Raw genomic sequence first — 24,602 nt, 5'->3', positions numbered from 1 at the left:
ATTACATTTCACTTACCATCATATTCAGGAAAATAGTCAACTAGATGTGAATACATTATTTTCTCCTCTAGTAGATCTTTCTTATTTAGAAAGAGAATGACTGAAGAGTTCTGGAACCAGGGATATGTGATAATTGTCCTAAACAACGCTTTGCTTTCTTCCATTCGATTCTGCAAAATTATAAAATGAAATTTGTCAAAAACAAAAGTGCAATGTCGGCTTATGTATATACATTTATAATCATTATTATTTATTTCAGATGTATATTTCCTTTTTTTATCAGAAATACTTGCCTGATATGCACAATTAAGTTAACATTAAAAAACACATGGGTTCAAAAAAGCAATTTCAGCGTCGATAACCACCTGAATTTAGGACCTTATTCCTATATTGTTAAAAAAATAAAAAATATAATTTATGTAAGAACTGACCTGATAAATTAATTTCTGTCATGGTGGCGAGAGTCCACGAGCTAGTTACTGAAGGGATATGCATTCCTAACAGGAGGGGGCAAAGTTTCCCAAATCTCAAATGCCTATAAATACACCTCCCACCTCATTCATACCTCAGTTTAATGTATAGCCAGGATAGTGAGGTGTATCAGGAGTAAAAGCATAAAAAAGAGGAACAGGATAAATGTGCTATATACAAAAAAAATCATAACCCAAAAAAAAAAAAATGGATGGGTCACGTGGACTCTCGCCATCATGAAAGAAATTGTCTTACATAAATTATGTTTTCTTTCATATAGTTGGCGAGAGTCCACAAGCTAGATATAATACCCAAGATGTGGAAGTCTACAAGTAACTATAGAGGGAGGGATAAAATAAAAACAGCTATTTTCGCTGACAAATTAAATAAAAAAAATAATTAAGCTTTCTAAAAAATTCAAACAACTTAAATCATAGGCACTAGAATCAAACTGAGACAGCTGCCTAAAGAACCTTTCAACCAAAATCTGCTTCCGAAGAAGCAAAACCATCAAAATGGTAAAATGTAGTAAATGTATGCAAAGAAAACCAAGTGGCTGCTTTGCAGATTTGATCAACTGAAGCTTCATTCTTGAAAACCCAAGATGTGGCAACTGATCTTGTAGAATGAGCTGTTATTCTCTGAGGCGGAGACTGCTCCGTCTCCAAATAAGCTTTGTGAATCAGAAGTTTTAACCAAGATGCCAAAGAAATGGACTAGAAGTCTTTCTGAAATCTTTAGTAGCCTCAACTTAATATTTCAAAACTCTTACCACATCCAAAGAATGTAAAGATCTTTCAAGAGTATTCTTAGGATTAGGACACAAGGAAGGGACAATAACTTCCCTATTGATGTGGTAAGAATTCCCAACTTTAGGAAAAAATGTATACGAAGTCCGGAAAACAGCTTTATCTTGATGGAAAAATCAGATAAGGAGACTCGCAAGAGAGAGCAAACAATTCAGAAACTTTTCTAGCAGAAGAGATAGCCAAGAAAGTAGTTTAATATCCAAAGAATGCATAGGCTCAAAAGGAGGAGCCTGCAAAGTTTGCAATACAAAATTTAGACTCCAAGGAGGAGAGATAGATTTAATAACATGTTTAATACGAGTCAAATCCTGTACAAAACAGTTAACATCAGGAAGATTAGCTATCTTTCTGTGAAATAAAACAGAAAGAGCAGAGATTTGTCCTTTCAAAGTATTGGCAGACAAACATTTATCCAAACCATCCTGAAGAAACTGTAGAATCCTAGGAATTCTAAAACAATGCTAAGAATAGCATTGTGATATATTTTCCTTGAAACAGGCTTACAAACCTGTATCATAGTGTTAATCACAGACTCAGAGAAACCTCTATGACTAAGCGTTCAATTTCCATGCCTTCAAGGTTTGAGATCCGGATGGAAAAACGGGCCTTGAGACAGAAGGTCTGGTCTTGGAGGAAGTCACCAAGGTTGGCAACTGGACATTCGGACAGAGTTCGCATACCAGAACCTGTGAGGCCATGCTGGTGCTATCAGAAACACATAAGCTTGTTCCATTATGATCTTTAAGATCACGCCCAGAGGTAGGAACATATAAGCAGGTTGGTAAAACCATGGAACTCTTAGAGCATCCAATTCCGCAAGAGGATCTCTGGACCTGGAGAGGTATCTGGGAAGCTTCTTGTTTAGACGAGAGGCCATCAGATGTACAGAATCTCACAAAAGTGAGTATACCCCTCACATTTTTTAAAATATTTTATTATATCTGTTCATATGACAACAATGAAGAAATGACAACAATGTAAAGTAGTGAGTGTACAGCCTGTATAACAGTGTAAATTTGCTGTCCCCTCAAAATAACTCAATACACAGCCATTAATGTCTAAACCGTTGGCAACAAAAGTGAGTACACCCCTAAGTGGAAATGTCCAAATTGGGCCCAATTTAATAGAACAGATATGGTTGGAGAGACCACTCCCCTTGATCTGACGGCTGAGATAATCCGCTTCCCAATTGTCTACACCTGGTATATGAATTGCAGTGATTAGACAAGAGTTGGATTCCGCCCAATAAAGTATTAGAGACATTGTCTGTTTGAAACTGAATATATGGTTCTCTCTTTAATAAAGGCCAAGCCTGAAGAGCTCTGAAAATAGCAGAGTTCTAATATTGATTGGTAACCTCGCCTCTCGAGGATTCCAAACTCCTTGTGTTGTCAGAGACCCCCAGACAGCTCCTCAACTTGTGAGACTTGCATCTATTGTGATCACAGTCCAGGTAGGAAGAACAAAGGAGGCCCCTTGAACAATAAGATGATTGTTGGTATTTAAGTATATCAGTTGTGATATCTGAGTATAATCCCTGCATCATTGGTGCAACATGCATTGCTGTAGAGGTCTCCTATGAAAAGAAGCTAAAGGGATTGCGTCCGATGCTACAAACCTGAGACCTAAAACATCCAAGCCACTGAAGGGAATGATAGAGACTGAATGTTTAGACCAGATTAAACCAATCTCAAACGTTTCTTTTTTCTGTTAGGGATAGAGTCATAGACACTGAATCTATCTGGAAACCTAAAAAGGTGACCTTTGTCTGAGGAATCAAGAAACTCTTTGGTAAATTGATCCTCCAAACATGTCTGAAGAAACAACAGAAATTGTTTTGTGTGCGATTCTGCAAAATGAAAAGATTGAGCTAGTACCAAGATATTATCCAAATAAGGAAACACCGCAATACCCTGCTCTCGGATTACAGATAGAAGGGCACCTAGAACTATTAAGAATATTCCTTGTGCTGTTGCTCTTCCAAACGGAAGTGCAACAAATTGGTAATGCTTGTTTAGAAAATAGAATCTCAGAAATCCATAGTGATCTGGATGAATCGGAATGTGAAAGTAAGCGTCCTGCAAGTCTACTGTAGACATGAAGTGACATTGCTGAACAAAAGGCAGAATAGTCCTTATAGTCACCATCTTGAAAGATTTAAAGTTTTCAAATCCAAAATTAGTCTGAAAGAATTTTCCTTCTTTGGTACAATGAATAGATTTGAATAAAAACCCTTGTCCCTGCTTTGAAACTGGGATAATTACCCCTGAAAGTTCTAGTTCTGAAACACATTTCAGAAAGGCTTGAGCTTTTACTGGATTTTTTGGTACAGCTGCACCTTCATGTAGGTTTAGAGGCAGGATTTGGTTTCTTATAAGGCTTGGATTTATTCCAATTCGGAGATGATCTCCAATTAGAGCCAGAGGCTTTAGGGGAAGAAAAGGTTTTCTGTTCTCTATTCTGACAAAAGGAACGAAAATGATTGGGAGCTTAAAATTTACCCTTAGATTTCTTGTCTTGGGGCAGAAAAACAAAATTTAAGCTTGCCTAATAAATTTATTTCTTCAAGATGTGGTAAGTCTACGGGTTTATTTTAATTATTGTTGGGAATACCACTCCTCGCCAGCAGGAGGAGGCAAAGAGCACCACAGTAAAACTGTTAAGTATTACTTCCCTACCCATAAACCCCAGTCATTCGACTGAAAATAAATGGAGAAAGGAAAGCAACACAAGGTGTGGAGGTGTCTGAGGTTTAGTCAAAAACATGAAAAATACACAAAAGGGTGGGTCCGTGGAAAAAAAGCAAGCATAAATTTTGTTTTCTTCTAAAGATGTAGTGAGTCCACAGGTTCATCTTAATTACTGTTAGGAACCCAAGCTAGAGGACACAGATGAATAGGGGGGATACGAACAAGAATGCCTAAACGGAATGCACCACCGCCTGCAGAACCTTTCTCCCAAAGGCCGCCTCAGCAGAGGAAAAATATAAAATCTGTAAAATTTGGCAAAAGTATGTAAGGAATACCAAGTTGCAGGCTTGCAAATCTGCTCCATCGAAGCTTCATTTTTGAAAGCCGTAATTCCCTCTGGAGGTTGCTTCCCAGCAGACTCATATGCCAGCCAAATCACACTTCGCAACCAAAAAGCAAGAGTAGAAGCCGTAGCCTGCTGACCTCTACGCTTCCCAGAAAAACAAAAAAACCTTAAGAGCATGAACCACATCCAAATTGTGCAACAGACGCTCTTTATCTGAAGAAGGCTTCGGACACAGCGAAGGAACAACAATTTCCTGATTCATAACAACTTTGGGAAGAAAGCCCAACTTAGTACGAAGAACCGTCTTATCCGCATGAAAGGTAAGGTAAGGGGAATTAAACTGCAAGGCGGAGAGCTCAGAAACCCTCCGCGCAGAAGAAATAGCCAAAAGAAAGCGAACTCTCCAGGACAACATTTTAATGTCTATAGAATGCATTGGCTCAAACGGCGTCCACTGCAAAACTCTAAGAACCAGATTAAGACTCCATGGCGGAACAATAGACTTAAACACAGGCCTGATTCTAACTAAGGCCTGACAAAAGGATTGAACGTCTGGTACATCTGCCAAACGCTTATGTAACAAAACAGATAAAGATTTCTCCAGACCCTCCTGAAGAAAGGACAAAATCCTAAACCTACTCCAGGAGTAGCCCTTGGATTCAGACCAATAAAGATATTTCCTCCATATGTTATGATAAGTCTTCCTAGTATCAGACTTACGGGCCTGAATCATAGTCTCAATTACAGACTCGGAGAACCCACGCTTAGAGAGAATCAATCTCCAAGCAGTCGGCTTCAGAAAAACGAGATTTGGGTGGAGAAAGGGTCCCTGAAGAAGAAGGTCCTTCTTCAGAGGTAACCTCCACGGAGGCAGAGACGACATCTCCACCAAATCCGCATACCAGATCCTTCGGGGCCAAGCCAGGGCAATTAGGATCACAGATACCCTTTCCTGCTTTATGCGGACGGTCACCAGAGGAAGAAGAGCAAACAGAGGAAACAGATAAGCCATGCTGATGTTCCAAGGGACTGCCAATGCATCCATGCGGCAGGCCTGGGAATCCCTTGATCTGGAACTGTACTTCGGAAGCTTGGCATTCGAGATGCCATCAGATCCAATTCCGGAATCCCCCATTTGGAGACCACCTCCGGAGAAAGTTCCCATTCTCCTGGATGGAACATCTGTCTGCTTAGGAAATTCCCAGTTGTCGACTCCCGGGATGTTGATGGCAGAAAGACAACAACTGTGAGCCTCCGCCCACTGAATGATCTGAGTCACCTCTCTCATGGCTAGAGAACTCCGAGTTCCCCCCTGATGGTTAATGTAAGCCACTGAGGTTATGTTGTCCGATTGGAATCTGATGAACTGGCTCTGGGCCAATTGTGGCCAAGTCAACAGAGCGTTGTAGATTGCACTCAACTCTAAGATGTTGATCAGCAGCACGGACTCCTCTTGAGACCAAAGCCCCTGTGCCTTCAAGGAATTGCAGACTGCTCCCCAGCCCACTGGGCTGGCATTCGTGGTCACTATCACCCAAGAAGGTCTCCGAAAACAGGTGCCCTGAGAAAGGTGTTCCAGAGAGAACCACCACAGAAGAGAATCCCTCGTATTCTTATCTAGAGTTAACCTTGGAGCTAGATCCACATAATCCCCGTTCCACTGACACACAACTGCAGAGCTCTCAGATGAAATTGAGCAAATGGTATGATATCCATGGCGCCCACGATCAGACCAATTACTTCCATGCATTGAGCAACTGAAGGGTGGGCTGTCTCCAGCAAGGTTCGACAATTGGATAGTAGTTTCGCTTTTCTGGCCTGTGTTAGAAAGATCTTCATCAGAACAAAATCTATGATAGTTCCTAGGAAAACTACCCTTGTCGCCGGGACCAGGGAACTCTTTGCCAAGTTTATCTTCAAACCGTGGGATTGGAGGAAGGCCAGAAACAACTCTGTGTGAGATGCTGCTTAATGAAAGGTTGGGCCTGAACCAGAATGTCGTCCAGGTAGGAAGCAACTGCAATCCCCTTGGACCAAACCACCGCTAAGAGAGCTCCCAGAAACTTTGAGAATATCCTGGGAGCCGTGGCAAGGCCAAACGGCAGGGCCACAAACTAGAAGTGTTGGTCTAGGAAGGCAAACCTCAGAAACTTGTGATGATCCCTGTGAATGGGAACTTGTAAGCATTCGTCCTTTAGGTCTATGGGCGTCATGAATTGACCTTCTTGAATCAGAGGAAGAATCGTACGAATGGTTTCCATCTTGAAGGATGAGACCCTGAGAAACTTGTTTAGACTTTTTAAGTCCAGAATGGGTCTTAAAGTCCCTTCCTTATTGGGAACCACAAACAAGTTTGAGTAAAACCCCAGACCCTGTTCCTGCTTAGGAACAGGTGCAATCACTGCCAGAGATGAGAGATCTTGAACACAATTCAAAAACGCCTCTCTTTTTATCTGGTCTGCAGATAACCTGGAAAGAAGGAACCTGCCCCTGGGGGAGCAATTTCTGAACTCTAACTTGTAACCCTGAGAGACAATTTCCAGAGCCCAAGGGTCTGGAACGTCTCTTAGCCAGACTTGAGAGAACTGAGACAGTCTGCCCCCAACCTGATCCAAGCCTGGATCGGGGGCAACCCCTTCATGCTGACTTAGAGTCGGTAGTGGGTTTCTTAGACTGCTTCCCCTTGTTCCAAGACAGATTTGGCTTCCAGGAGAGCTTGGAATTGTCCTGTTTGGACGAGGAAAGGGATGGCCTTCCTCTAAAGTTCCGAAAGGAGCGAAAATTACTCTGACACACTTAGGTCTGCTCTTTTGTTCTGAGGCAGAAAAGACCCCATTCCGTCTGTAATGTCAGAAATTATCTCAGCCAAACCCGGTTAAAACAAGGTCTTACCCTTGTAAGGAAGCGCCATATGCTTGACCTTAGACGAAACATCGGCTGACTAGGATTTAAACCATAAAGCCCTTCTGGTTAACACTGCGAAGCTGGAAGCCATAGCACCCAGTCTAAGAACTTGAAGAACAGAACCTGCAATATAGGAATTGGCTAGTTTAAGAGCCTTAATCCAATCCTGAATCTCGTCTAAGGGCGTCTCTTCCTGAAGAGAATCAGACAAGGCATCAAACCAATAGGAGGCTGCACTAGTCACCATGGCAATGCATACTACAGGTTGCCATTAGAGGCCTAAATGTATGTAAAGTACGCCTCCATCTTTTTATCCATTGAGTCCTTGAAAGAGCAACTATCCTCAATGGGAACAGTGGTTCTCTTAGCCAGGGTAGAGATGGCCCTTTCCACCTTAGGAACTGTAGACCAAGACTCCTTGATAGAGGTCTTCACCAGAAACATCTTTCTAAACACTGGGGACGGAGTAAAAGGCACCCCAGGCTTCTCCCATTCCTGAGTTAAGATTTCCTTAGCCCTATCTGGCACAGGAAACACGTCAGAGGAGGAAGGAACATCAAAAAAACTATTCAGTTTACTAGACTTCTTAGGCGTAACTACCGCCTGGGTCTCTGAATCATCCAGAGTAGCTAAAACCTCCTTTAATAGTAACCAAAGTTGTTCAAGCTTAAACCTGAAGGAAACTTCACTATCAGACGAAGAAATTATACTGTCTGAATCTGAGACCTCACCCTCAGAATGAGAGCCTTCCTCATCCTCAGATCTATGAGGAGCATGAGACTCATCGCCAGGGAAAGATACCTTATTATCTGAATTCTTAGGATTTCCTCTTGCTCTTCCTCGAAAACCTGGGAAACTCGGCCAATGCTGCAGATACCGCTGAGGATACATGCGCAGCAACCTCTGCCTTTAATAACACTCCACTAGGCATTAGAGAGGAACCGCACAGTGTTAGATGCCAAGGAGGCTTGGGACGAAATAGGAGATGGCCCTGGTAACACCCAGACAACATCCTACTGAGACATTAGGCTCCACATTGAATTTTTTTTCTTTAACCTGTAATGTAAGCTTAACACAGGAAGAACAGAATTGCATGGGTGCTGCGATTTGAGCCTCTAAACCAGGGTTAAACTGAGCAGTATCCTGATTCATGTCAGACATGCTTGTAACTATCCCCACGACCTTAACTCTTAATAATGACCAGATTATGAAAAGTCGCAATAAACGATAAGGCAGGAAACCTGTAAATATCCTGCTTCTAGCTCTATATCTAACTAAAGAAGACGCAAAATAAATAAAAAACATAATTTATGTAAGAACTTACCTGATAAATTCATTTCTTTCATATTAGCAAGAGTCCATGAGCTAGTGACGTATGGGATATACATTCCTACCAGGAGGGGCAAAGTTTCCAAAACCTCAAAATGCCTATAAATACACCCCTCACCACACCCACAAATCAGCTTAACGAATAGCCAAGAAGTGGGGAGATAAGAAAAAAGTGCGAAGCATAAATATAAGGAATTGGAATAATTGTGCTTTATACAAAAAAATCATAACCACCACAAAAAAGGGTGGGCCTCATGGACTCTTGCTAATATGAAAGAAATGAATTTATCAGGTAAGTTCTTACATAAATTATGTTTTCTTTCATGTAATTAGCAAGAGTCCATGAGCTAGTGACGTATGGGATAATGGCTACCCAAGATGTGGATCTTCCAAGCAAAAGTCACTAGAGAGGGAGGGATAAAATAAAGACAGCCAATTCCGCTGAAAAAAATCCACACCCAAAAATAAAGTTTAAATCTTATAAAGAAAAAAACTGAAAATATAAGCAGAAGATTCAAACTGAAACAGCTGCCTGAAGTACTTTTCTACCAAAAACAGCTTCAGAAGAAGAAAACACATCAAAATGGTAGAATTTAGTAAAAGTATGCAAAGAAGACCAAGTTGCTGCTTTGCAAATCTGATCAACCGAAGCTTCATTCCTAAACGCCCAGGAAGTAGAAACTGACCTAGTAGAATGAGCTGTAATCCTTTGAGGCGGAGTTTTACCCGACTCGACATAAGCATGATGAATTAAAGATTTCAACCAAGATGCCAAAGAAATGGCAGAGGCCTTCTAACCTTTCCTAGAACCGGAAAAGATAACAAATAGACTAAAAGTCTTTCTGAAATTCTTAGTAGCTTCAACATAATATTTCAAAGCTCTAACTACATCCAAAGAATGCAATAATTTCTCCTTAGAATTCTTAGGATTAGGACATAATGAAGGAACCACAATTTCTCTACTAATGTTGTTAGAATTCACAACCTTAGGTAAAAATTTAAAAGAAGTTTGCAACACCGCCTTATCCTGGTGAAAAATCAGAAAAGGAGACTCACAAGAAAGAGCAGATAATTCAGAAACTCTTCTGGCAGAAGAGATGGCCAAAAGGAACAAAACTTTCCAAGAAAGTAATTTAATGTCCAATAAATGCATAGGTTCAAACGGAGGAGCTTGAAGAGCCCCCAGAACCTAATTCAAACTCCAAGGAGGAGAAATTGACTTAATGACAGGTTTTATACGAACCAAAGCTTGTACAAAACAATGAATACCAGGAAGATTAGCAATCTTTCTGTGAAAAAGAACAGAAAGAGCAGAGATTTGTCCTTTCAAGGAACTTGCAGACAAACCTTTATCCAAACCATCCTGAAGAAACTGTAAAATTCTCGGAATTCTAAAAGAATGCCAGGAAAAATGATGAGAAAGACACCAAGAAATATAAGTCTTCCAGACTCTATAATATATCTCCCTAGATACGGATTTACGAGCCTGTAACATAGTATTAATCACAGAGTCAGAGAAACCTCTTTGACTAAGAATCAAGCGTTCAATCTCCACACCTTTAAATTTAAGGATTTGAGATCCTGATGGAAAAGAGGACCTTGCGACAGAAGGTCTGGTCTTAACGGAAGAGTCCACGGTTGGCAAGAGGCCATCCGGACAAGATCCGCATACCAAAACCTGTGAGGCCATGCTGGAGCTACCAGCAGAACAAACGAGCATTCCTTCAGAATCTTGGAGATTACTCTTGGAAGAAGAACTAGAGGCGGAAAGATATAGGCAAGATGATACTTCCAAGGAAGTGACAATGCATCCACTGCTTCCGCTTGAGGATCCCTGGATCTGGACAGATACCTGGGAAGTTTCTTGTTTAGATGAGAGGCCATCAGATCTATTTCTGGAAGCCCCCACATTTGAACTATCTGAAGAAATACCTCTGGGTGAAGAGACCATTCGCCCGGATATAACGTTTGGCGACTGAGATAATCCGCTTCCCAATTGTCTATACCTGGGATATGAACCGCAGAAACTAGACAGGAGCTGGATTCCGCCCATACCAGAATTCGAGATACTTCTTTCATAGCCAGAGGACTGTGAGTCCCTCCTTGATGATTGATGTATGCCACAGTTGTGACATTGTCTGTCTGAAAACAAATGAACGATTCTCTCTTTAGAAGAGGCCATGACTGAAGAGCTCTGAATATATTGATCGGTAATCTCACCTCCTGAGATTCCCAAACCCCTTGTGCTGTCAGAGACCCCCACACAGCTCCCCAACCTGTAAGACTTGCATCTGTTGAAATTACAGTCCAGGTCGGAAGAACAAAAGAAGCCCCCTGAACTAAACGATGGTGATCTGTCCACCACGTCAGAGAGTGTCGTAAATCGGTTTTAAAGATATTAATTGAGATATCTTTGTGTAATCCCTGCACCACTGGTTCAGCATACAGAGCTGAAGAGGTCACATGTGAAAACGAGCAAAGGGGATCGCGTCCGATGCAGCAGTCATAAGACCTAGAATTTCCATGCATAAGGCTACCGAAGGGAATGATTGTGACTGAAGGTTTCGACAAGCTGATATCAATTTTAGACGTCTCTTGTCATGGACACTGAATCTATCTGGAAACCTAAAAAGGTTACCCTTGTCTGAGGAATCAATGAACTTTTTGGTAAATTGATCCTCCAACCATGATCTTGAAGAAACAACACAAGTCGATTCGTATGAGATTCTGCTAAATGTGAAGACTGAGCAAGTACCAAGATATCGTCCAAATAAGGAAATACCACAATACCCTGTTCTCTGATTACAGACAGAAGGGCACCGAGAACCTTTGTAAAAATTCTTGGAGCTGTTGCTAGGCCAAACGGTAGAGCCACAAACTGGTAATGCTTGTCTAGGAAAGAGAATCTCAGAAACTGATAGTGATCTGGATGAATCGGAATATGCAGATATGCATCCTGTAAATCTATTGTAGACATATAATGCCCTTGCTGAACAAAAGGCAGGATAGTCCTTACAGTTACCATTTTGAATGTTGGTATCCTTACATAACGATTCAATATTTTTAGATCCAGAACTGGTCTGAAGGAATTCTCCTTCTTTGGTACAATGAAGAGATTTGAATAAAACCCCAGCCCCTGTTCCAGAACTGGAACAGGCATAATTAATCCAGCCAACTCTAGATCTGAAACACAATTCAGAAATGCTTGAGCCTTCGCTGGGTTTACTGGGACACGGGAAAGAAAAAATCTCTTTGCAGGAGGCCTTATCTTGAAGCCAATTCTGTACCCTTCTGAAACAATGTTCTGAATCCAAAGATTGTGAACGGAATTGATCCAAATTTCTTTGAAAAAACGTAATCTGCCCCCTACCAGCTGAGCTGGAATGAGGGCCGCACCTTCATGTGGACTTAGGAGCTGGCTTTGGTTTTCTAAAAGGCTTGGATTTATTCCAGACTGGAGATGGTTTCCAAACTGATACCGCTCCTGAGGATGAAGGATCATCCTGAGGATGAAGGATTATTAGCATGTTGAAGAAGATTAATAATGCTATGAGAATTATGATCTGTTACTTGTTGCGCTAAAGCTTCTAACCAAAAAGTTGAAGCTGCAGCAACATCCGCTAAAGATATAGCAGGTCTAAGAAGATTACCTGAACACAAGTAAGCTTTTCTTAGAAAGGATTCAATTTTCCTATCTAAAGGATCCTTAAAGGAAGTACCATCTGCCGTAGGAATAGTAGTACGCTTAGCAAGAGTAGAGACAGCCCCATCAACCTTAGGGATTTTGTCCCAAAACTCTAATCTGTCAGATGGCACAGGATCTTCAGAAATAGCATCAGGGACAGGAAAAACTTCTGGAATAACTACAGGAGATTTAAAAACCTTATCTAAACGTTTAGATTTAGTATCAAGAGGACTAGAATCCTCTATTTCTAATGCAATTAGGACTTCTTTAAGTAAAGGACGAATAAATTCCATTTTAAATAAATATGAAGATTTATCAGCATCAACCTCTGAGACAGAATCCTCTGAACCAGAAGAACCATTATCAGAATCAGAATGATGATGTTCATTTAAAAATTCATCTGAAAAATGAGAAGTTTTAAAAGACTTTTTACGTTTACTAGAAGGAGGAATAACAGACATAGCCTTCTTAATGGATTTAGAAACAAAATCTCTTATGTTATCAGGAACACTCTGAGCAGTAGATGTTGACGGAACAGCAACAGGTAATGTAACAGTACTAAAGGAAATATTATCTGCATTAACAAGTTTGTCATGACAATCAGTACAAACAACAGCTGGAGGAACAGATACCATAAGTTTACAGCAGATACACTTAGCTTTGGTAGATCCAGCACCAGGCAGCGATTTTCCAGAAGTATCTTCTGACTCATTGTTAACGTGGGACATCTTGCAATATGTAATAGAAAAAACAACATATAAAGCAAAATTGATCAAATTCCTTAAATGACAGTTTCAGGAATGGGAAAAAATGCCAGTGAACAAGCTTCTAGCAACCAGAAGCAATAAATAATGAGACTTAAATAATGTGGAGACAATAGTGACGCCCATATTTTTTTTTTTTTAGCGCCAAAAAAGACGCCCACATTATTTGGCGCCTAAATGCTTTTGGCGCCAAAAATGACGCCACATCCGGAACGCCGACACTCTTGGCGCAAACTTCCGGCGACACGTATGACGCCGGAAACAGAAACATTTTTTGCGCCAAAAAAGTCTGCGCCAAGAATGACGCAATAAAATGAAGCATTTTCAGCCCCCGCAAGCCTAACAGCCCACAGGGAAAAAAGTCAAATTTTAAGGTAAGAAAAAATTGATTTATTCATATGCATTATCCCAAATATGAAACTGACTGTCTGAAATAAGGAACGTTGAACATCCTGAGTAGAGGCAAATAAATGTTTGAATACATATATTTAGAACTTTATAAAAAAGTGCCCAACCATAGCTTAGAGTGTCACAGAAAATAAGACTTACTTACCCCAGGACACTCATCTACAAGTTGTAGAAAGCCAAACCAGTACTGAAACGAAAATCAGTAGAGGTAATGGTATATATAAGAGTATATCGTCGATCTGAAAAGGGAGGTAAGAGATGAATCTCTACGACCGATAACAGAGAACCTATGAAATAGACCCCGTAGAAGGAGATCATTGAATTCAAATAGGCAATACTCTCCTCACATCCCTCTGACATTCACTGCACGCTGAGAGGAAAACCGGGCTCCAACCTGCTGCGGAGCGCATATCAACGTAGAATCTAGCACAAACTTACTTCACCACCTCCATAGGAGGCAAAGTTTGTAAAAACTGATTTGTGGGTGTGGTGAGGGGTGTATTTATAGGCATTTTGAGGTTTGGGAAACTTTGCCCCTCCTGGTAGGAATGTATATCCCATACGTCACTAGCTCATGGACTCTTGCTAATTACATGAAAGAAATGCTATATTTCGATTAACCAGATAGTTTATGCCTAGGCGAGCGAGCCGTTCCGACTAAAACCTCCCTCCACACCTCAGTATACTGAGATGCCTCCTTACCACCACCGATAACCGGCTGCTCTGACCTCTCCTCTAGCACTACGAGTGATGAAGTTCCCACCCAGGAAACACAGTAGCAACAAAGAGATTCACCTACATAGTGAAACATGGCCAAGAGACTGTACTGATTAAGTAACTGAACGTAGGGGAGGCGCGAAAACCTCCCGCTGAACACAGGAAAGGAGGGGGCGTGGCCAAGCCGATCCAACACGCCATTCTGTGAAAAAGGCCAAACGGAATAAAAACAAAGTAAAAAGCACCCACACATATAACAGGAGCCCTCTGTAAGGTAAGACAACTCAAAACGTCTCTCTTAGCTTAGCCCTTACACCAGGGTGAGCTAAAGGGTCCCCATACACAAAGTAAAGTGTATCACATTCTAAGTGCCCATTCTCCCTCTGGAAGACTAGCACTTACCTGTTCATCTGTCCGACATGAAGACAGTCCCCAGGTATGAGAGGACACTTCTTCCTCACAGCGACCCGGCCAAAATGCAGATAGCAAAGTAACCAACATTGGTATCTTAAACTAGGGCAGCATATGTGGGGAAATGGCAGCAAGCTACGCTTTTGCAAGTTCCCCACTGCTTTAAAGCCACCACAGCTTGTCCGCAAAGACTAATGTGGATCAAAGCTATACACTAAAAATTGCTTGAAGTAATTTTATTTAGAAAACACTATTTTAATTACACACTAAACTTCACCTCCTCCATGCACGAGAGGCAAAAAGAATGACTGGGATTTATGGGTAGGGAAGTGATACTTAACAGTATTACTGTGGTGCTCTTTGCCTCCTAGTGCTGGCGAGGAGTGGTAGTCCCAACAGTAACTAAGATGAACCCGTGAACTCCCTTACCCCAGGAACAGTGGAGATAATAGAATCCAATTGTGAAATACACATATTACTCTAAAAAGCAGCTAAGAATATTGATTGTATATACAAAAAACAAAATGTACCTAAATAAAACCTAATGGATACTTCTATTATAGCTGCATAAAATGTTTGTGATTATCAACATTCCATGAGCATAATACTTAGCATCCTAATTTATAAATAGCTCAAAAAAACACCTGTATGTTTCACAGATTCTACCAACCTTGAAATATTTATTTATTAGCCACTAATAAAGTCACTAAAAAAAAGCACTGAATTACTGACTCAAGGCATGTATACAAACAATAAATAACAACTTTACTTAAAAAGTGCTCAATCCATAGCTGAGAGTGTATTATATAATAAAAGTATAGACTTACCGTGTAAGACACCCATCCACATATAGCAGACAGCCAAAACAGTACAGAAACATATCAGCAGAGGTAATGGTACAAGAGTATATTGTCGATCTATAAAGGAAGGCAGCATATGAATCCCTGTGACCGATTTACAGAGAGTCTTATGAAAAGCTTTCCCATAGCCGAAAACATGGTATCAACAGGCAATACTCCCTTCACATCCCTCAGACAAACACTGCACTTAGAGAGGAACTGGGCTTAGAAGCGCCTTTCACTAAAGAAATCAAGCATCATGCTTCACCATCTCCTAAGGAGGCAAAGTTTTTAAAACTGAGGTATGAGTGAAGTGGGAGGTGTATTTATAGGCTTTTGAGGTTTGGGAAACTTTGCCCCCTCCTAGTAGGAATGCGTATCCCATCAGTAACTAGCTCATGGACTCTCGCCACCTATATGAAAGAAATGTATTTTTTTGGTCACTTTTATTAAATACAGTTTAAAATTACACAATATTCCGATTTCCCAGAGGGTGGCCAAATCTATTTTGACAATGTATGCATTCTCCTACTCCCAACATAGAGCCAATCCAGTTAGCTGCTTGTAGAAGCAAAGTCTTAGTCTTTCTTTACAGTCTTGGTTGCCATAAGAATTCTCACTATTATGGGACATTAAACACAAACTGTAAGCTGCATGATAATATCTGCAAAAAATTTAGCAATGAAAAATGCAGCTTTATTTTGTAAAATGAGCATATTGTTCTATGTTTTTTCTTTTCATCGATTTCCCTGTTTCGCAGAACAAAAGCACCCCTGCTACCCAGTCCCAAACTAATACACCAATATAGATTGAATTGTTGTTTGCATGTGTGCAGTTAATAAAAGACTGTGGTAGCTTGCCTACATATTTTCGCTTAAAGGGACAGTCTACTCCAGAATTTCTATGGTTCAAAAAGATAGATAATCCCTTTATTAAACATTCCCCAGTTTTGCATAAGTAACAGTTATATTAAGTTATATTAATATACTTTTTACCTCTGTGAATACCTTATATCTAAGACTCTGCAGACTGCCCCTTATCTCACTTATTTTGACAGACATGCATTTTAGCCAATCAGTGCTGACTCTTAAATAACTGCATGGGAGTGAGCACAAATTGTCAAAATGCATAGAGATAAGAGACAGTTCAACGTCTTAGAAATTAGCATATGAGCCTACCTAGGTTAAGCTTCTCACAAAGAATACCAAGAGATCAAAGCAAAACTGAACCCAATTTTTTTTTTCATGATTCAGAAAGAGCATGCAATTTTAAGCAACTTTCTAATTTAGTCCTATTACCAATTTTTCTTCGTTCTCTTGCTATCTTTATTTGAAAAAAAAAAAAAAAGAGGCATCTAAGCTATTTGTTTGGTTCAGAACCCTGGAAAGCACTTGTTCATTGGTGGATGAATTTATCCACCAATCAGCAAGAACAATGCAGGTTGTTCACCAAAAATGGGCCGGCATCTAAACTTACATTTTTGCATTTCAAATAAAGATACCAAGAGAATGAAGACAATTTGATAATAGGAGTAAATTAGAAAGTTGCGTAAAATTGCATGCTCTATCTGAATCATAAAAGAAAAAAATTGGGTTCAGTGTCCCTTTAAGGAATTTAAACAAACAGATATTTTGCATTCTAATCCCTATCTAATCCTTAGTTAAATACAAATATATATTTATATATACATATTAATAATAACACCTAAACTATGTATGCCTACTGTTATTTCAAAAAATGTTTTTCCTATCATGATTGTGGATGCAAAACTAATAATCCACCTTAAAGGGACAGTATACTGTAAAAGTATTTTTCCTTAACATATTTTCAATGAATTGTTATACCAGCTGCAGAGTATAGAATGAGAAATTGCATTTACAGGTTTATTTGTATATATGAATTAGCTCGTTTTGTGCTTTTAAACCAAAACCTATTAAAATGGGTTGAGCTTGCAGGTAGTATTAGATCTCCTTATGTTATCAATTTGTGTAAACAGACTTGCTTCCTCATCTTATACCCGTCTGTAAACCAAAGAACAATTTCTTCTGCTGGCTGTGTTTACATAGCTTGTCAATAGCCTAGACTTCAGTATAGAATCTTTCAGTATAGATAGGGATACCACAGGCTAAATTGCCTATTTTAAATACTGAAATAAGGGTAAAGGAGCTACTAGTTAACTATTTAATACACTCCAGCAGGTAAAATGGATCATTGGGAACAAAAGGGGAGAACATTTTTTGGTAAACTGTCATTTTAAAAAAGCAAATTACTACAGAAAAGGTGGGGGAGGAGTTAGGTAAACAACAGCTCACAGAAAATGTTTAAAATTACTAACCCAAGCCTCCCTGGAAGAAAGAGGAACAAACATAATTGTCAGATGTATTTTATAGCAAAATGAAGCAAACTAACTAATGAATGCATATTGCAATAATGCTTCAATTCCAATAAAGAAATGTCAAGTTTAATGGTCCTTCTAATATAGTGGTTTACTGCCCCTCTCTGTGCAATAAACTCCTGATGAAGGTAAAGACACAATTACATTTTTAAACAAAAGTAAAAAAAAATTAAACTTTTTCCAGGTTTTGAATCTAAACTTTTTAGTTATATTAATTAAAAATTTGTTATTTTTATCTTGTGATACCTGCTAATGAAAGTCAGTAGTCCATGTACATTAAGTAATTACTTAACTATTTAAAAATGTGTTAATGCAACGGTTGATAAAGAGACACCGGTTTCCCAAAGGCTGGCTTCATGTCACTTAGCAGGAGATCTGGGGCGCGATCCGATATACGGCGCAGGATTCGGCGCAAGCGTAGAAACCTGCGCCGCCCGTAGTTTCAGCTCGCACAGCGAGCTCTCTCATATACGGCGCCGGCAGTTGCTAAAGTGCCGTAAGTCTGACAAACTAGCGATGTCTAGAAATCTGCGTAAGTACAAATTTCTGAAGTCGCCAGTGACATACGGCACTTTAGAAACTGCCGCCGCCTTAAAAAACAGACTAAAATACTAAATCTCCCGTTACTGTCTAACACGCCTCCCAAACATAGCCCGACACGTATACCCTTCTATCCGCAATCACCCCTCTCACTCCTAACAATAAATGTATTAACCCCTAAACCGCCGCTCCCGGACCCCGCCGCCACCTATATTAACTGTATTACCCCCTAATCTGAGCCCCCTACACAGCCGCCACCTATATTATATATATTAACCCCTAATCTAATCCCCCTACAGAGCCGCCAGCTACATTAAAATGATTACCCCCTAATGTGAGCCCCTACCCCGCCGCCACCTACATTAAAATGAATACCCCCTAATGTGAGCCCCTACCCCGCCGCCACCTACATTAACTCTATGAACCCCTAATATGATCCCCCTACACCGCCGCCACCTATATTAAAATTATTAACCCCTAATCTAATCCCCCTACACCGCCGCCACCTATATTAAATATATTAACCACTAAACCTAAGTCTAACACCCCCTAACTTAATTATTATTAAAATAAATCTAAATAATATTAATAATATTAACTAAATGATTCCTATTTAAATCTAAATACTTACCTATAAAATAAACCCTAAGATAGCTACAATATAATTAATAATTACATTGTAGCTATTTTAGGGTTTATATTTATTTTACAGGTAACTTGGTATTTATTTTAAATAGGTACAATAGCTATTAAATAGTTAATAACTATTTAATAGCTACCTAGTTAAAATAATTACCAAATTACCTGTAAAATAAATCCTAACCTAAGTTACCATTACACCTACCCTATCAATAAATTAACTAAATAAACTACAATTATCTAAACTAAAAACAAAATTTATGCTTACCTGATAAATTTATTTCTCTTGTGGTGTATCCAGTCCACGGGTTCATCCATTACTTGTGGGATATTCTCCTTCCCAACAGGAAGTTGCAAGAGGACACCCACAGCAGAGCTGTCTATATAGCTCCTCCCCTAACTGCCACCCCCAGTCATTCGACCGAAGACAAGCAAGAAAAAAAGAGAAACTATAGGGTGCAGTGGTGACTGTAGTTTAAAAATAAAGAACACCTGCCTTAAAATGACAGGGCGGGCCGTGGACTGGATACACCACAAGAGAAATAAATTTATCAGGTAAGCATAAATTTTGTTTTCTCTTGTAAAGGTGTATCCAGTCCACGGGTTCATCCATTACTTGTGGGATACCAATACCAAAGCTTTACGACACGGATGAAGGGAGGGACAAGGCAGGAACTTAAACGGAAGGCACCACTGCCTGTAAGACCTTTCTCCCAAAAATAGCCTCCGAAGAAGCAAAAGTATCGAATTTGTAGAATTTAGAAAAAGTATGAAGCGAAGACCAAGTCACCGCCTTACAAATCTGTTCAACAGAGGCCTCATTTTTAAAAGCCCATGTGGAAGACACCGCTCTAGTGGAATGAGCTGTAATTCTTTCAGGAGGCTGCTGGCCAGCAGTCTCATAAGCTAAGCGGATTATGCTTCTCTGCCAAAAAGAAAGAGAAGTTGCCGAAGCCTTTTGGCCTCTCCTCTATCCAGAGTAGACAACAAACAAAGCAGATGTTTGACGAAAATCCTTCGTAGCTTGTAAATAAAACTTTAAAGCCCGAACCACATTAAGATTGTGTAAAAGACGTTCCTTCTTTGAGGAAGGATTAGGACATAATGAAGGAACAACAATCTCCTTATTGATATTCTTATTAGATACTACCTTAGGAAGAAACCCAGGTTTGGTACGCAAAACTACCTTATCTGCATGGAAAATCAGATAAGGGGAATCACACTGTAAAGCAGATAACTCCGAAACTCTTCGAGCCGAGGAGATAGCTACTAAAAACAGAACTTTCCAAGATAAAAGCTTAATATCTATGGAATGCAAAGGTTCAAACGGAACCCCTTAAAGAACTAAATTTAAACTCCATGGCGGAGCAACTGGTTTAAACACAGGCTTGATTCTAACTAAAGCCTGACAAAACGCCTGAACGTCTGGAACCTCAGCCAGACGTTTGTGCAAAAGAATAGACAGAGCAGAAATCTGTCCCTTTAAGGAACTAGCTGACAATTCTTTCTCCAATCCCTCTTGGAGAAAGGATAAGATTCTAGGAATCCTGACTTTACTCCATGAGCCCAGAGGCATAACTTTTTTTCACTTTCTGCGATGAGATTTTTTTCAGTGAAAATTTTTCTGCAGGTTATTTTTAAATAAAAATCCATTTTAAATTAGGCATTTACATTAAAGCACCAGTTCAAATGCAATGTGTTTGTTAACTGAAGAATAATTAAAATTTTAAAGTTTTAAAAATGGATTGCAAATTAGCTGCAGACAAAAAAATAAATTGTAAAAAGTCTCTTAAATAAATTTGTTTCCTTTTCTCTTGGTCTAACATAGAAATGTAATAATAAAAAAGATGGATTGCTCATACGAATGGCTTATATTCAGAAAAAACAGCAGAGTGGGAAAGGCTAGGGGCTGGGATTGCAAACAATCTGAGAGCCAGTCAACAATCAATGGGCTGCTGCTTTGCAGCTCTACTGTACATTTGACTGCTCACTTTAAACAGCACTTTGCTGTGGATGCGCTTTGTTAAGGAAAACTTACACAGTGCAGCCAGAGCACAGCACTGTTTGAAGAGATCAGCCTGATGTGAAACAGTGCTGAAAAGTTAAAGTACTAACAGTTCCTGCATGTGTCCTGTTCTTTCTGCAGACATGATGCATTTTCTGCGATGACATCTCAGATCACTGTATATTCTGCCTTGGGGTCCATGAGTAACCCTTGGATTCACACCAATGAAGATATTTACACCATATCTTATGATAGATTTTCCTGGTGACAGGCTTTTGAGCCTGAATTAAGGTATCAATGACCGACTCGGAAAAACCACGCTTTGATAGAATCAAGCGTTCAATCTCCAAGCAGTCAGACGCAGAGAAATTAGATTTGGATGTTTGAAAGGACCTTGAAGTAGAAGGTCCTGCCTTAGCGGCAGAGTCCATGGTGGAAAGAATGACATGTCCACCAGATCTGCATACCAAGTCCTGCGTGGCCATGCAGGAGCTATCAAAATCACCAAAGCTCTCTCCTGCTTGATCTTGGCAATCAGACGAGGGAGCAGAGGAAACAGTGGAAGGCTGAAGGACCAGGGCGCTGCTAGAGCATCTATCAGCGCTGCCTTGGGATCCCTGGACCTGGACCCGTAACGAGGAAGCTTGGCGTTCTGACGAGACGCCATGAGATCCAGTTCTGCCCCATAGTTGAATCAACTGGGTAAATACCTCCGGATGGAGCTCCCACTCCCCCGGATGAAAAGTCTGCTGACTTAGGAAATCCGCCTCCCAGTACTCTACTCCTGGGATATGGATAGCTGAGAGATGGCAAGAGTGAACCTCTGCCCATAGAATTATCTTTGAGACCTCCAACATTGCCAGGGGGCTCCTTGTTCCCCCCTGATGGTTGATATAGGCTACAGTCGTGATGTTGTCCGACTGAAATCTGATGAACCTGACCGCAGCTAGCTGAGGCCAAGCCTGAAGAGCATTGAATATCGCTCTTAGTTCCAGAATGTTTATCGGAAGGAGGGTTTCCTCCTGAGTCCACGAACCCTGAGCCTTCAGGGAGTTCCAGACTGCGCCCCAGCCCAGAAGGCTGGCATCTGTCGTCACTATAGTCCATTCTGGCCTGCGGAAACTCATTCCCCTGGACAGATGGACCCGAGATAGCCACCAGAGAAGAGAATCCCTGGTCTCTTGATCCAGATTTAGCAGAGGAGACAAATCTGTGTAATCCCCATTCCACTGATTTAGCATGCAAAGTTGCAGTGGTCTGAGATGTAGGCGGGCAAACGGAACTATGTCCATTGCCACTACCATTAAGCCGATTACTTCCATACACTGAGCCACTGACGGCTGAGACGTGGAATAAAGAGCACGGCAGGAAGTTAGAAGCATTGACAACCTGACCTCTGTCAGAAAAAACAGAATTTATGTTTACCTGATAAATTACTTTCTCCAACGGTGTGTCCGGTCCACGGCGTCATCCTTACTTGTGGGATATTCTCTTCCCCAACAGGAAATGGCAAAGAGCCCAGCAAAGCTGGTCACATGATCCCTCCTAGGCTCCGCCTACCCCAGTCATTCGACCGACGTTAAGGAGGAATATTTGCATAGGAGAAACCATATGATACCGTGGTGACTGTAGTTAAAGAAAATAAATTATCAGACCTGATTAAAAAACCAGGGCGGGCCGTGGACCGGACACACCGTTGGAGAAAGTAATTTATCAGGTAAACATAAATTCTGTTTTCTCCAACATAGGTGTGTCCGGTCCACGGCGTCATCCTTACTTGTGGGAACCAATACCAAAGCTTTAGGACACGGATGATGGGAGGGAGCAAATCAGGTCACCTAGATGGAAGGCACCACGGCTTGCAAAACCTTTCTCCCAAAAATAGCCTCAGAAGAAGCAAAAGTATCAAACTTGTAAAATTTGGTAAAAGTGTGCAGTGAAGACCAAGTCGCTGCCCTACATATCTGATCAACAGAAGCCTCGTTCTTGAAGGCCCATGTGGAAGCCACAGCCCTAGTGGAATGAGCTGTGATTCTTTCGGGAGGCTGCCGTCCGGCAGTCTCGTAAGCCAATCTGATGATGCTTTTAATCCAAAAAGAGAGAGAGGTAGAAGTTGCCTTTTGACCTCTCCTTTTACCGGAATAAACAACAAACAAGGAAGATGTTTGTCTAAAATCCTTTGTAGCATCTAAATAGAATTTTAGAGCGCGAACAACATCCAAATTGTGCAACAAACGTTCCTTCTTCGAAACTGGTTTCGGACACAGAGAAGGTACGATAATCTCCTGGTTAATGTTTTTGTTAGAAACAACTTTTGGAAGAAAACCAGGTTTAGTACGTAAAACCACCTTATCTGCATGGAACACCAGATAAGGAGGAGAACACTGCAGAGCAGATAATTCTGAAACTCTTCTAGCAGAAGAAATTGCAACCAAAAACAAAACTTTCCAAGATAATAACTTAATATCAACGGAATGTAAGGGTTCAAACGGAACCCCCTGAAGAACTGAAAGAACTAAGTTGAGACTCCAAGGAGGAGTCAAAGGTTTGTAAACAGGCTTGATTCTAACCAGAGCCTGAACAAAGGCTTGAACATCTGGCACAGCTGCCAGCTTTTTGTGAAGTAACACAGACAAGGCAGAAATCTGTCCCTTCAGGGAACTTGCAGATAATCCTTTTTCCAATCCTTCTTGAAGGAAGGATAGAATCTTAGGAATCTTAACCTTGTCCCAAGGGAATCCTTTAGATTCACACCAACAGATATATTTTTTCCAAATTTTGTGGTAAATCTTTCTAGTTACAGGCTTTCTGGCCTGAACAAGAGTATCGATAACAGAATCTGAGAACCCTCGCTTCGATAAGATCAAGCGTTCAATCTCCAAGCAGTCAGCTGGAGTGAGACCAGATTCGGATGTTCGAACGGACCTTGAACAAGAAGGTCTCGTCTCAAAGGTAGCTTCCATGGTGGAGCCGATGACATATTCACCAGATCTGCATACCAAGTCCTGCGTGGCCACGCAGGAGCTATCAAGATCACCGACGCCCTTTCCTGATTGATCCTGGCTACCAGCCTGGGGATGAGAGGAAACGGCGGGAATACATAAGCTAGTTTGAAGGTCCAAGGTGCTACTAGTGCATCCACTAGAGCCGCCTTGGGATCCCTGGATCTGGACCCGTAGCAAGGAACTTTGAAGTTCTGACGAGAGGCCATCAGATCCATGTCTGGAATGCCCCACAGTTGAGTGACTTGGGCAAAGATTTCCGGATGGAGTTCCCACTCCCCCGGATGCAATGTCTGACGACTCAGAAAATCCGCTTCCCAATTTTCCACTCCTGGGATGTGGATAGCAGACAGGTGGCAGGAGTGAGACTCCGCCCATAGAATGATTTTGGTCACTTCTTCCATCGCCAGGGAACTCCTTGTTCCCCCCTGATGGTTGATGTACGCAACAGTTGTCATGTTGTCTGATTGAAACCGTATGAACTTGGCCCTCGCTAGCTGAGGCCAAGCCTTGAGAGCATTGAATATCGCTCTCAGTTCCAGAATATTTATCGGTAGAAGAGATTCTTCCCGAGACCAAAGACCCTGAGCTTTCAGGGATCCCCAGACCGCGCCCCAGCCCATCAGACTGGCGTCGGTCGTGACAATG

At 40.9% G+C, this 24,602-nt stretch overlaps 1 protein-coding gene across 2 annotated transcripts in view; it reads right to left on the bottom strand.

Moving 5' to 3' along the window:
- The window catches only part of LOC128649286 (guanine nucleotide-binding protein G(q) subunit alpha), a 466,803-nt gene that overhangs the window by 64,249 nt on the left and 377,952 nt on the right, over positions 1-24,602 (bottom strand). For both annotated transcript variants that reach the window (XM_053702477.1, XM_053702478.1), the window contains one exon: positions 17-170. In XM_053702477.1, coding sequence (XP_053558452.1) covers positions 17-170 — 154 coding nt within the window. The remainder of the gene's footprint in view (positions 1-16; positions 171-24,602) is intronic.

Source organism: Bombina bombina, chromosome 2, assembly GCF_027579735.1.
Source record: "Bombina bombina isolate aBomBom1 chromosome 2, aBomBom1.pri, whole genome shotgun sequence".
NCBI classification, from domain to species: domain Eukaryota; kingdom Metazoa; phylum Chordata; class Amphibia; order Anura; family Bombinatoridae; genus Bombina; species Bombina bombina.
Note: the sequence above shows the minus strand (reverse complement) of the source record. Positions and strands in the feature narration are given on the sequence as shown.